The sequence below is a fragment of the Acyrthosiphon pisum genome, chromosome A1 (assembly GCF_005508785.2).
Source record: "Acyrthosiphon pisum isolate AL4f chromosome A1, pea_aphid_22Mar2018_4r6ur, whole genome shotgun sequence".
Taxonomy (NCBI): Eukaryota; Metazoa; Arthropoda; class Insecta; order Hemiptera; family Aphididae; genus Acyrthosiphon; species Acyrthosiphon pisum.
Window position 1 is genome coordinate 107,678,805 of NC_042494.1, and position 13,083 is coordinate 107,691,887.

The 13,083-nt window shown below is 28.1% G+C and overlaps 1 protein-coding gene across 1 annotated transcript in view; it reads right to left on the bottom strand.

Moving 5' to 3' along the window:
* LOC100570241 (alkaline phosphatase, tissue-nonspecific isozyme-like) overlaps positions 1–10,847 on the bottom strand; it is a 77,801-nt gene extending 66,954 nt beyond the window's left edge. Inside the window, exons 1-3 of the mRNA XM_029487995.1 lie at positions 10,579–10,847; positions 6,314–6,454; positions 3,791–3,985 (exon numbers count right to left, since the gene is read on the bottom strand). Coding sequence (XP_029343855.1) covers positions 3,791–3,985; positions 6,314–6,454; positions 10,579–10,810 — 568 coding nt within the window. The 5' untranslated portion in view covers positions 10,811–10,847. The remainder of the gene's footprint in view (positions 1–3,790; positions 3,986–6,313; positions 6,455–10,578) is intronic.
* Positions 10,848–13,083: the final 2,236 nt, after the last annotated feature.

The following is a 13,083-nucleotide window of genomic DNA, read 5'->3' on the forward strand; positions in this document are numbered from 1 at the left end:
CAAATTAAGCATATCTTAGCTCCCATATAAATGTATTATGTCAATATATAGATATATATTTTTTGTTTATCAGAATGTATTAAAAAGTCAGTTGAATAGAAAATAATGTATTATATAATATTAGCTTTGCAATTTTATACATTTTTGTTACTGTAATTTTTGCGACAGTTACAGTTTTGGTAAATAATTTATGAAATTCAAACTGGCAATTTTTCTATACTTGTTAATATATACAAATTATATATTTTTATGACTTTTTAGTATTTATGGGCTGAGCTAGATGTTAACACATTTAATTGGTATTTTTTTTAAATTTACAAAAAGGTTGAACAATTTAACTATTATTCATTTTTTTGTTGTTGGAAAATTGGTTACCAAATTTACATTAGCATAACCATTTATAAATGTAAAATAATATAATGTTGCAATTATGTACGTCTAAAAACATATGGATTCGTAAAATTCTGGTTTGCGTTAAGTGCGCAGAGATTTGTATTATAGACATATTATGTCATTCAACGTGTGAGCTAAGTGTGAAGTCCACGAGAGCCAATTTATATCACTAACAATACACTACACTGTACATTAATGGATATAAATGTAGAACTTATTGTTCATGAATTTCTAAACAACGTATAAATATTATATCTTAGCACGGTGCTAATGACGAGTCGAGACGTTTATATAAGGTTTCCTCATTAATATTACATCGTCGCGTTAAAGTTAAAATATATTGCGAACTCTGCGTTCACCGTACGGTTTATTTGATTTCATTTTTTGCGTATAAAACACATATTCTATATAAACATCCATACAAAATAAAAATAAAAAACAAAACAAAACTATACGAGATATGAGGACTTTATTTATTTTACTCTCTGTGTAGCTATATATTCTATTGTGTCACGAAGGAATGAAAGACGATGAAACTGTCGTACGATTCTTACGTTGTTTTACGCCGTCAGATCTTCTCAGATGTAAAATGTATACATTTATAAACTCGTTTATGTGTCACGACGGAAAATAGGAAATGAAAAACCAGTAAACATAAAAACAAACATTCAACTTTCAACTTTCGCATCGTTTTATAAAAGTGTAGAATGCAAATATATATTATGTACATGATAAATATTATAATACACCTACATATGCCATAATAGTGCCCGTAAAAACCGTATATATAAATATCATGGTGTATGCATATTATACTTTTAAGTATATACTTTTACGATAGCCATTATGCTTTGACACCCGTTCGTTAAGTCGATGCAAAACATTCGAAATGGTATTATGACTCAATAGTACGATATTGTACCGTAGTATTAACTATTAACTGGGAAACCATAATATCGTTACGCGATATTGCTAGTTATGATGATTTTCTTGCTTTGAAAAATAGTTCACAGTAGAGTGTATCATATAAATATGCATAATTTTGCAGGTCAACATAGGTACCTTCTCTGTAAAATAACAAGTTGTTTGATTTCAACTAGATATGAAATGCAAACCACCCATAGTGTAGTATGTAAATTCGGTAATTGTTTGTTACCGCCCCGTCACCAGACAATCCATCGGCAGTCTTTAATCCAAAAAAATATCAAATATTATAAATGTAGCATTCTACTAGATATTTTTCCTTGGCGAGGAAAATTGACGAATTATAGATGTTATATTTATAGTAATAGTACAGTAGAAAAATATCTGGTAGCATACCAAAATGTGTTGAAAATTTAATGAATTAAGAATATTATTATAATATTATAATTGAATACTATAACTCAGTGGCGCCCAAGATATATTTTTCAGTCGTAGCAAGAAATAATTTTACCCACCCACCCACCCCCTCACATACTCAAAATTATATTATTTTATAAATTTTATCATATTTTAATTGATATTATTAGTAAATATAAAGGTATAAACCAATATAATCTGTGATTAATAATTAACATATCTCAAGTTCATTATTTTACGTTATTATACCCACCCGCCCCTTATTTTTAAGGTGTAGCAGTCGCTACACCTAGTAATAGGGTTGGGCGCCACTGCTATAACTTATGTTTCTGTGGCGATAAACAAAGCGGCACTCAAAATCGGTCAGAAAAAAAAGTTGTATCTGGTCCCAAAATGTTAAAACTTAAAATGTTTGATCAATATTTATTTTATTTTATTATTTCGAAGTCTTAAACGTGACATTTTTATTGAAAAATGAATAACATCTAAGGTTGAATTGTATTTTGTTATAGTATCGTCATGTTAATCCCTTCGTTCATAACCTCTTAATAATCATTACTTTCGGAACCCCTCTCCCAGTAGGTTTAGGTGACAAAGACTTTGAGATCTAATACTTAGTAAACACCATTAACAACAGAAATTCACGCTGAAGTGCCGTCACTGGTTGGTTCTTACCCCACACCTTTAAGCAGCTTTTTTAAATGCAAATAAATAAATGTAATTGCTTATAATATTGTACCCCATAATGACAATATATTAGTGGAAATGATAGAATTGTTGACATAAAAAAAAAATATTACGTCAGTTTTTTTGATTGGTCTCTATTGTATGTTTATTGTGTAGTGTCAAGCTTGGCTCATCGTTCAAACTTTATTTTAATATATTGTTAACAATTAATTTTAATGTTTTATTGACGACAATAAAAACGAAGAATCTTAAAACGAAGATATTAAATAATTTTGGTGATTTCAAAGTTTTTACCATTGCCTATATTATTATTACCTATACACGATTAAAAAAATATATATTACACCAATATTATGCTGTTTATAACACATTATACGCTGTTACGATTGCCATATTATTTTGACTTGGAAGTTGATATATTATATAATTTTTTTGGAAACATTAGTCGAACATACGGTAATACAATAATAGAAAAATAAATTACGTATATAGTATTATAAATAAATTAGAAAATATTGTTTAAAAAAATGGGCTGACCTAGTATGATATCACCAAATATTCTTTAAAACAAAGTAGTATTTGGGAATGTATGTATTGATATATTGTTTGAAAAAGTGATAATTTAATTTTAGTAATTTGTGTAATATACAAACTTTGAAAAACAAATTTTAAGTTACGACTTCAAAACAACAAAAGTCGTTAAAAAAGTGTCATGATTGTATCTAAATATTTATAAATAAAATCATAAAGATATGTTTTTTAACTGTTTTAACTGTTCTTTTAAATTCAATTTAGTCTTGTAAAGTTATTTTTTGGGTATTACAAATATATAATATTTTTTTTTTTTCATACAGTATAAGCAATTTATTTGAACGGGGTATGATGTTGATTTGGTTTTAGTATGGTAGTAAAATGGTTTTTAGTGTAAAGACAAGAAACTACTTTGAACTTCCACACAGACACGTAAATACTATTTATTGGTAAGTCGAAAAAAATACTTTCATTTTTAGCTTGTAACTTTTTACTAACACTGTCACGGCAAGTTACACGTCCTAACAACACTGATTTAATCTGATTAAATTGGAATGTTGAGTAGGAAATTTACGAATCTTCTTTAAAAAAGTTTAAATTGTTTTATAATTGATATTTTGAAAATGTTTTATTCCATCAACGAATAAATAAGATCAAAATCAAGTTATTCAAAAGTTGGAATAAGTTTCGAAAATATTTTTATTAAATAGTGCAATCAATCGAACTGGTGCAAGACATTTTGGTTGGGATTATATTTAGTGGCAAAAAATAAAGAAGACATCGAATAATATATTGCTTAGTGTAGCACAATATTGAGTAGGGATGAAATTGCACTTACCCAATATGTCGTTGCCCCGAGGGGTTGCCAATCCTCCCATTGTCATTACATGCGAATGATCCGCTGTGACAACGATGAGTGTATCTGACAAGTCTACCTTAGACATAATGGCTTCCAGCGTGGACTCCAGCACAAGCGTTTCCTCTAACGCCCTGTAAGGATTGTTGTAATGATGCGCGTGGTCGATGCGGCCACCTGAAAGATTTCCCAGGTAATAAATCTTTATAATGATATTAAAAAAAAAAAAAAAAAATACAAGTGGTTATATACATAACTAATAAATTATTAATGGTTTTAAAATTGTTATTGATTTTAACTGGCCCGAGCTCATATTTTCTGTATGTCTAACGTGTGCTTTATTAGGATTTTGAAGTTATATAGGGGCTGTACATAGTCCTTAGACCAAAGTTTTAAAATTATATAATTGGGAAGGGTATCGTCCTCCATTATAGCCTTTAAGATATTTATTTCAAATTTTTGCCTAAAATGATTACTGAACCTAATCATTTATGTATATAGAGAATAGAGATATTAAAATATGGTTATTATTTTTCTTATACAATACCATATTATACCGGGATTGTACCGGTATTATACCGTATAAAACCTTGTACTACCTTAAATTATCGGAAATTGAACACAGGTTATACAACTATTGTAAATTATTATGCCCAATTTTAGCAAGGCGAAATAATTTTAGAAAATCGTAATTATACTAGAATTTTACTATTTTAGAGTAAATTAATATTTGAAGTCATTGTATACCAACCCTGATATAACTATTACCTAGTAACTAGAAATAATTTTAATATAAAATAATGTATTTGCAGTTTTCAGAAAATTATATTATTACATATCAAATTAACTTTCTAATAATATTGATTAAATTTTTTTATGGACAACCTGTATAAAGGAATGTTATACCACGAAATCAAAACAATCTCACGTCTTTATTTATATACAAATAATAATGACATTATCAAACACAGTATTTCTTTCATTTAACATTATGTATATAATAGTATATAATGCGATCTTCTTTGACTGAAGTCTGAAAACCTTTTTAAAATATCGATGCTTTTAATAATTGTATCATAGTGCACTTGAATACGTGTTTTTATCCTTCATGTAAGGACCGTTGACAGGTTGCTCAAATATACCTAATGTATGTTTAGATAATGTTTTCAATTGTATAGAACTGTCTAGGAGGTACCTATATTGATACATTTAAGTGGGGAGGGGGGAGATAAGACTCTCCCATTATACTAGTTACTTCAATGATTTAACTATGACCATATTCGAACAAGAATATTCCGTTAACGTAATAATAATTTTGTAGAGATAAAAAAACGAGTATACAAGATGTAGCTAATGTATTACATTTTTAATCATTATGTGAATGAAAAGATTATACATAAACTTAAATAGATATGTAATAACTAATATGAAAATGTTGCATAGTAAATTAGGTATAATTTGTAATAAATAGTATTACTTACGTCGATTAAATATTTATATTGAAGTAAATTTAGTTTCATTTTTTAATTATTTGTCATTTGCATCAGATGACTTCAGTTAAATAAAAAAAAATGTATTTTATAAATGTACAATTTTTTCTAAACCAATTATTGTGTTATTTATTTTATATATGTTTAGGATTTAAGTACCTATGTACATCGATATGAAAATAATATATATATATTTTTATCATGGTTATATACACGTTGGAAGACTTTATAATAACCAATTTCTTGAAGTCTTGTCTAATTTGGATAAGTTATTGATGTTATTTTCCTTAAAAGTTTCTACCTTGTGAGAAACCTGGATGCCAGGATAATATCGGTAGTAAGAATTTAGTAATTTGACAGAATAAATTGTATTTTTTATATCGTAAGCTGAGTCACACACAAGTAATAATAATATGTGTGTACTGTGTACACAGATTACCTTTTTGTCCCATTATACACACGCTTCAACGAAGTGAGAGCACTTATTTTATTTTTATGTTTTAACAAAATTAGGTTATAATATAATTTAGAAAAAGGACAATTTATTTTTCGTTTAGTTTAGACATGGTATATTAAGCTGAATAATTAACACGTACCTATATACTTTAATTTTAAACGTATAATATAGTGTGAGTTTTAAAATGAAAAAATCTATATTTTATTTTAATTAGCTTTATTAATGTTTTAAATGAAAAACACATGTTTAGTATGGACATTATGTATTTAGTTAATTCAAACCTTCACTGTCATGAATTTTGGTATTGTGCTCCGTAATTTGAATGTAAATAATTATCAGAATATATACAATTATACAAATAAATAATATTGTGTATTATTTAAAACTATATAGATTATTTATGGCCCATATTTGCATTTCTATGGCTCTTGTTTGTATTGATTTGGAATAATTGTGTTTGATTTAATTTGTTCGGCATGACTATAATAACAGTCATCACCACCGACGTGAGCACACCTATCCACTACTATGACATGTGAATCGTCAGAATTTACTCACTTTCTACAAACAGAAAAAATCCTTTGTTGTTCTTCTGGAGTATAGATAACGCTTTGACGGCCATCTCGCTTAGGGGTGGGTCGCCGTTTTGTCCTTTGTCTCGGTCCACCTCGAACTCCATGTGCGAATACGCAAACAAACCTAGGACACATATAAACATGATTTCTTTTATTTGACTTTGCTCAGCGGTTTTGTATCAAAGACATTATGTATTTCAACAGCCGATATTTTGGGCACGCGGCCAACCGAGGATCGTCACGAGACACCGGTTTTGCCACAATTCCTGTTCGTTTTTGAACTGTTTCCAAAAAGTTCCCTTCCAAAAGTACTAATGAAAAAAAAACCACCCCATTAAGATTCTCTCATGGTGTTAAATTTCACATGGTTCGTGGGAACAATGCAATATGTATTTTTATCTAAATTACTAAAAAATTTTCTATTTCAACAGTATCTTCAATATCGAGATTTCATTCATAACTTTAAAACATAATGTACGATATAAACAATTTAATTGAAGTCGACAAAAAAATAAAATTAAAAAAACCTATAAGCTGATGAATTATTATCTGTTTAATATAAACTTCTGAAGGAAAAGAACAACGATATAAAATTGATAATAGAATCGTATAAAATATTCTTAATATTATATTTATATTTTTAACTACTAGAAAATCGAATGCGTAATAGTTTCAAATATTTCAATAATTTATCCAACGCAAATTATATTTTTAATATTAATTCAATACAATTTATTGACCAGACAGCGTGGATGAATATTATTTTACATATTTTGAATATTAGTTTTTTTTATGCATTTTTATAGACACATCACAAAATAAAAGCATCATAAATGGAAACTTTTTAGTTCTCCAAGAACGTTTGACATTTAATAAGGGCAATCTTAAGTGAAGTGGTGTTGTACAACTTATGTATGGACCCATGAGCAATTACCGTATCGAAAAAGAAGTTATCGGTCAGTATGTACCTAAGTACAATTATATATTTGAGAAATCTTTGTAAGATATTATTTTTAATGGTCTCAACTGCACTACCTATTTTGGAAACTTTGTTTGAAATATTGTGTGCCACGTATGACAAAAAATATGAGAGAAAATTAAAAAAAAACATATTCAAAAATATATGAAGAAAAAAAAAATAACTTAAATTATAAATTGGCACGGATAATAATATAACCAGTAACCCCACTCTGCGGGTACACGTAGTTCACATAAGGACACGCTTATTATTATGTACATCAAACATTCATACATGACCCTATGTATATATTTTGTATACATAACGTTGCACACCCATACGAATGCATGAAATACTAACCCACTTTAAACATTATTATACAGACCGTCCAATAGCATGTATATAATATTATGTTTCTTTATTGTTTGCACTAAAAATAAAATTTATTTTTACGAGTTATAATAACTTGATAGCAAAATGTCAGTTTGTGATGAAAATGGAATAAACTAATATTTTTTTCAACGTTCAAAGTAACTTTATCATTATACAAATATAATCAATGATATTCTAAAGTAATTAGTTATTGCTGATGACTAATATATAATAGGTACTTATAAAACAATATTATTAAAAACTTAATTGTGTAATTATAAAAAGAACAAAAACTTAAAAACAAAATCAATGTAAATGAACAATTAACATAATATGTGGTGAAGGTTGCGTTTTCGCTCTATTTGGTATTAATGCTAACTATTATTATTATTATTTTTTTTTTTAATTTTGAATAATATTCTAGATTTATTTATGATATGATTTGTTGACTAGAAAACATATTGAATTTCGAAAGATTTTTTTGAATTTAACTGTTTCAATATACGTAATAATCATTTAACAATATTAAAAATATTATTTAATTATAATAATATGTCATGTTGTGTTATTAATTAGGCTATAATTATTATACATCACTATGATGTAACGAGGTGAGCAAAGGAAAACTACTTCTTAATACTCTGTCACAATACTTTGTACAATTGTCAATTAGTTTTCAATATAATCAAATAATTGTATTTATTTGTTACTAAAAATGCATTATTATACCTCTGGGATTGAGAAGTTCCATATATATTTATCTAGGAGAGGAAACCGATTGAAATGTGTGGGTTGATCGATGATGTATTTGTTGTTACAACAATGTTTATTATTATATTTTGGGTGTTAGTGCTCAAAAAGTTTCATGTTACGACATTCGGAAATCGAATCTTTTTCTGTTTTTTCGATAGTTTCTATAAAATCGTAAACAAAAACTTACGACAACAGTCCATAAATGTCGGAAAGTATGGTTTTAAGTTCCTTCAACCGATACAGAATTGTTTTTAAAATTGTATGTCATTGTTTACGAATTTAATATCACAATAATAATAAATTACTGCAGCAGTTGTCTATTCTGCGCCTGTAAGTGTAGCGGAGATTACCAACATCTCCAGTACTTTTATTTTGTCTGTATTTTTTTTTTATTAATTATTTATTTTTTAGTTTTACACCTGGGACAAAGTTGATGTTATATTGTCGAAAAAAAATAAATATTCTTCTTCTTATTTTTAATGAGAGTAGAAGTAATGCGAGTCATTAGTACCAAAGGTTAAGTTTGTTCATGGTATGACTCGGTGAGTTAGACAACTTCCGACCAATCTGGATTACATTTTCTAGCTGATGGGATTTGTATCTACTTTTAAAATAAATATTTTATTTATTTATTGTACATAGTTAAGATCAAAATTTTTTAAAATAATGAATAATCCCGAGTAACACACCCAGTAACCTAATCTTGTTATGATTTTCTAAGTATTACGGTTATTTATTTATGTACTCACAAGATGAAAGAAAACACCGTAGGGCTAGATGTGTTGTCAGGTAACTGGTAAGTTTCAAGTATACTTTTTTATTAAGTAGAACTCTGAATGGGATGTGATAAATTTGAATTCAATGACACATCATTATAAAAAATGGAAAAAAGATTTTGAGTGATAGAGATAAATGGATCAGAATCGATTTCTAAGTACAGTTTATATTATATTATATTTATATTATGATAAACATTTTCTTAATTTGACTGATTGATTTATTTTTTGCCAAAATATCGCATTTGAATAGGTTCGTAATTACAAGTAATATATAATTGTATGCATTAAAACATTTAATTGTGTATGAAAAATAATAATATTCACAATCATTATAAAAAGTTTAAAGTCTCTATGATTAATATTTTTGAATTAAAACCAAATAACTAAAACCATTCAATGAAAAATCGTTGTTGTTCGTTTAAATATATTGACACAATATTTTAATCTTCAAATTCTTCTACAAAAATTGTACCTGCATATTTTTGGTAGTTTTAAATTACCATGAAATATTTTGTATTACTTACACAGTTAAACATTATATTTTACATATTTCCATTACATTTTATTTTCAACTAAAATCCATTAAACATTAACAAATCATACAATTGTACTTATCTACTACTTATACTGCTATACATAGTTTAAAAACATTCAAAATACAATTTGATCGTAAAAAAAAAGTGTTGCATTATTTGGCAAACATTAATTGCTTGTATCATATAATATAATATTAGTAGCTGTTATTAACTTATAAGTCAATACCGACGTACCATAAACCACGTGAACGGTATAAATAGGTTAATTTTCAATATTTTGAAAGTATTGTTGTGTAAAATCAATTTTTTCATCGCTTATTATCTCGCTTTATTGAGGCCAGTCTATATATGTGGTGAATGTAAAGTTTTACAACAGGCAACGCCGCCCAGTAGTGTGAAATAAGTAAAAACCGCTTTAAATTAAAATAAAATTGCAACTTTAATTATTATACAAATGTATTAATTGCTACGCTTAAATCAGTTCTATAAAACAAAATTACATAATTAATTTATTCAAAAGAAAAAACAGCGTTCGATTCATTATATAAAATGGAACAAAATTTAGTATTCCCTCTGCAGTTTTGCTTCGTCACAAGATTATAAAATATTGCATAGATATATGAAATAAATTAAATAATTTGCGATCGTCTTTATAATACATAGGTCTACACGAGTGCCCTAGGCTGTCCCACAGTGTTAAAATATTAATTTCACCATCGCAATTGGCTATATTTATTTATTCATTTCATTTCTATTCTATACAACTATTTATTGATTTAACGACATTTTTTTCAACAGTGATTTTATTTCAACTTTTTATCATTATTTCAATGCCTATTCATAGACTTACCTAAAAGATAATCAACATTTTTCGCATCGATTTTGTCCAGCTGACTATTATTCCATACGTATTCGGCTTTAATGTTTCGTTTCTTTTTGTCTCTAATCCAATCGTCTATCAAATTCCGTCCGTCCAATCGTCTACCCTCGTCGGTGGGTTGTTCTGGATCTTGTGCTACTTTTGGTAACCAGTGTCTTCGGCCACCGCCCAGTATTACCTTAAAGTCAAATAAAATTAACATTGATAGGATTGCAAACGTCTTTAAAGTCTATTACAATTCAAGCATTGGAATAAAACAGAAATAATTTATATGCATATTTTATGTATAATACCTATCTGTTTTCAAAGTATGTTTGCTTATATTTGTCTTATAAGAAAATACCATACATGTTCAATGTATAGAACACAGGTAGGTAGGACAGGTACATGACTTTTATTTTTAATATAGAGAAAATATTTTTAAAAAGTCACGCGTTGTTTATCTGTTTCGTGCGATTTGAAAACCGAACTTAGTGTGTTATTAAGTATATTATCATAATACGATTTTTGAATCTTGATTTATATTAAAATAACTCAACAAAATTATTTATTCATTTCATTTTTTCAATGTTTTATTTTTCTTATATAATAGGAATATTGGATGAAATGAATTAATAATTGAAAACGGATTTAATATAATATAATTCAAAATAAGAATAATCGTTTTATCGTAACCAAAAATAAATGATTGAATGACAAATTTGAATAAAACTTTAAATAATCAGAGGGTGCAGGATACTGGAATTCCAGGAGTTGTGCTGGTGGTGTAGAAGTATAAAAAAAAGCGTAGGGAAAGGACGGTAAAAGATAATACTGGGTAGATGAATATTATTATATACATATTATTATACCGTTATTTTTCTGGCGTAAAAATGTTTAAATATTTCTTTTGATTTAATAAAGTATATTGCTTTTTAAATACTGGTGCCTGTAAAATGTAACTATACCGCAAAAGGTCACACGTCGAACATGACCGCGGGACAGTGGCGGATCCAGGGCTTAATTTTTGGAGGGGCATGGGGGGGGGGGGGGCAAAAGTACAAAAGTTCAAAATTGGCTACAAAATTGACTAAATACAGTGTACAACAAAGGAGAACTACGGTGATGGGGGGGCAAATGCTCCCTTTGCCCCCCCCCCTGGATCCGCCACTGGTTCGGGTATCAAAACCTCAATAAGTATAAACGTGGTTACGTAGGTGTATAATAATAATAATAATAATAATAATAATAATAATAATAATAATAATAATAACAACAACAATAATATAATAATAATCGATACCTATGTAACTAGTAACTACTATAATATTATAGTAGTTACATATCGATAACTATACGTCTATAATGATAAGCCCCGAATAAAGGGTGGCAGGGGCCAGGGGGCCACGACCTCAGGCCTCAATACTTACAATTGTTTTAGAGCCTCATCATTGGTTTTCACAGCAGCAGACTAAGTTTAATTATTGAATTTAAGCATTTTAATTTCAAAGTTTAAGAAAAAAATTTGATCATAATTTTTCTTTCCGATGAAATAAAAGATTTTAAATGACGTAATTTTGTACTATTTAGTATTTTAGTATTGGTATAATTTATAGATTCATAAAAATATATTTTTAAATACATTTACAACATACCGTCCTTCCTCTGCAGGTTATAGTAACACAATCATCATTATACGTCATTTCTTGTTTTTCAATATAGATATACCATATACAGTAACCAGTACATTAAAAAATTCATCTGCCAGTTGTACTATACTTGTACTAAAATTTTGTCTTACATTCTTGAAAAATTCAACCTGATTATCCCAAATAATTAAAGAATTTTCAAATGCAAAAGCAAGAAATAAGTTGTAATGTATTATGTAATAGTATATAATGTATTTATTTCCTATGTACCTACATTGTGCATACTAAAATAATAATTAATTAATCTTTTTGGCACAATTTTTTAGTATGGCCCTCGCCCCTCGCTATAGTTTACCGGGCTTGCATATTATTATAATTTATAGCATATGGCATATAGCATATTAGTTGACAAATTAGTATAAGTTTACCTTAAATACACATGGCTGGATTTAGAGGGGCCCCGGAGCCTCCACAAGTTTCAATCAAAAAAGCCCCCACAAAATAAAAACCTTTAGCCGTAAGTTTGTCAATCTTATATGGACTTTGTGTATAACCCACATCCTGCCCTGGTATACAGGTAAACTCCGATGAGTTCAGAAAATACGCCTTTCCCCACGAGACCCTTATAATATATTCCTTAATCTGTACTTTCATGAATCTAAGATAGAAGTCTAGATGACTTATGTAGTTCAGTGGCGTCATTTCAGTTTTCAATAGAGGGGGGCAAAGGTTTTGACCGGCTCGAATAGGTAAAAAAAACTGCTCGCCTCGATCGCAACCACATATTAACTGCTTATATTTTTTTATGGTACCATTTTATCACTGGGTAACATCATTTTTAAATAAA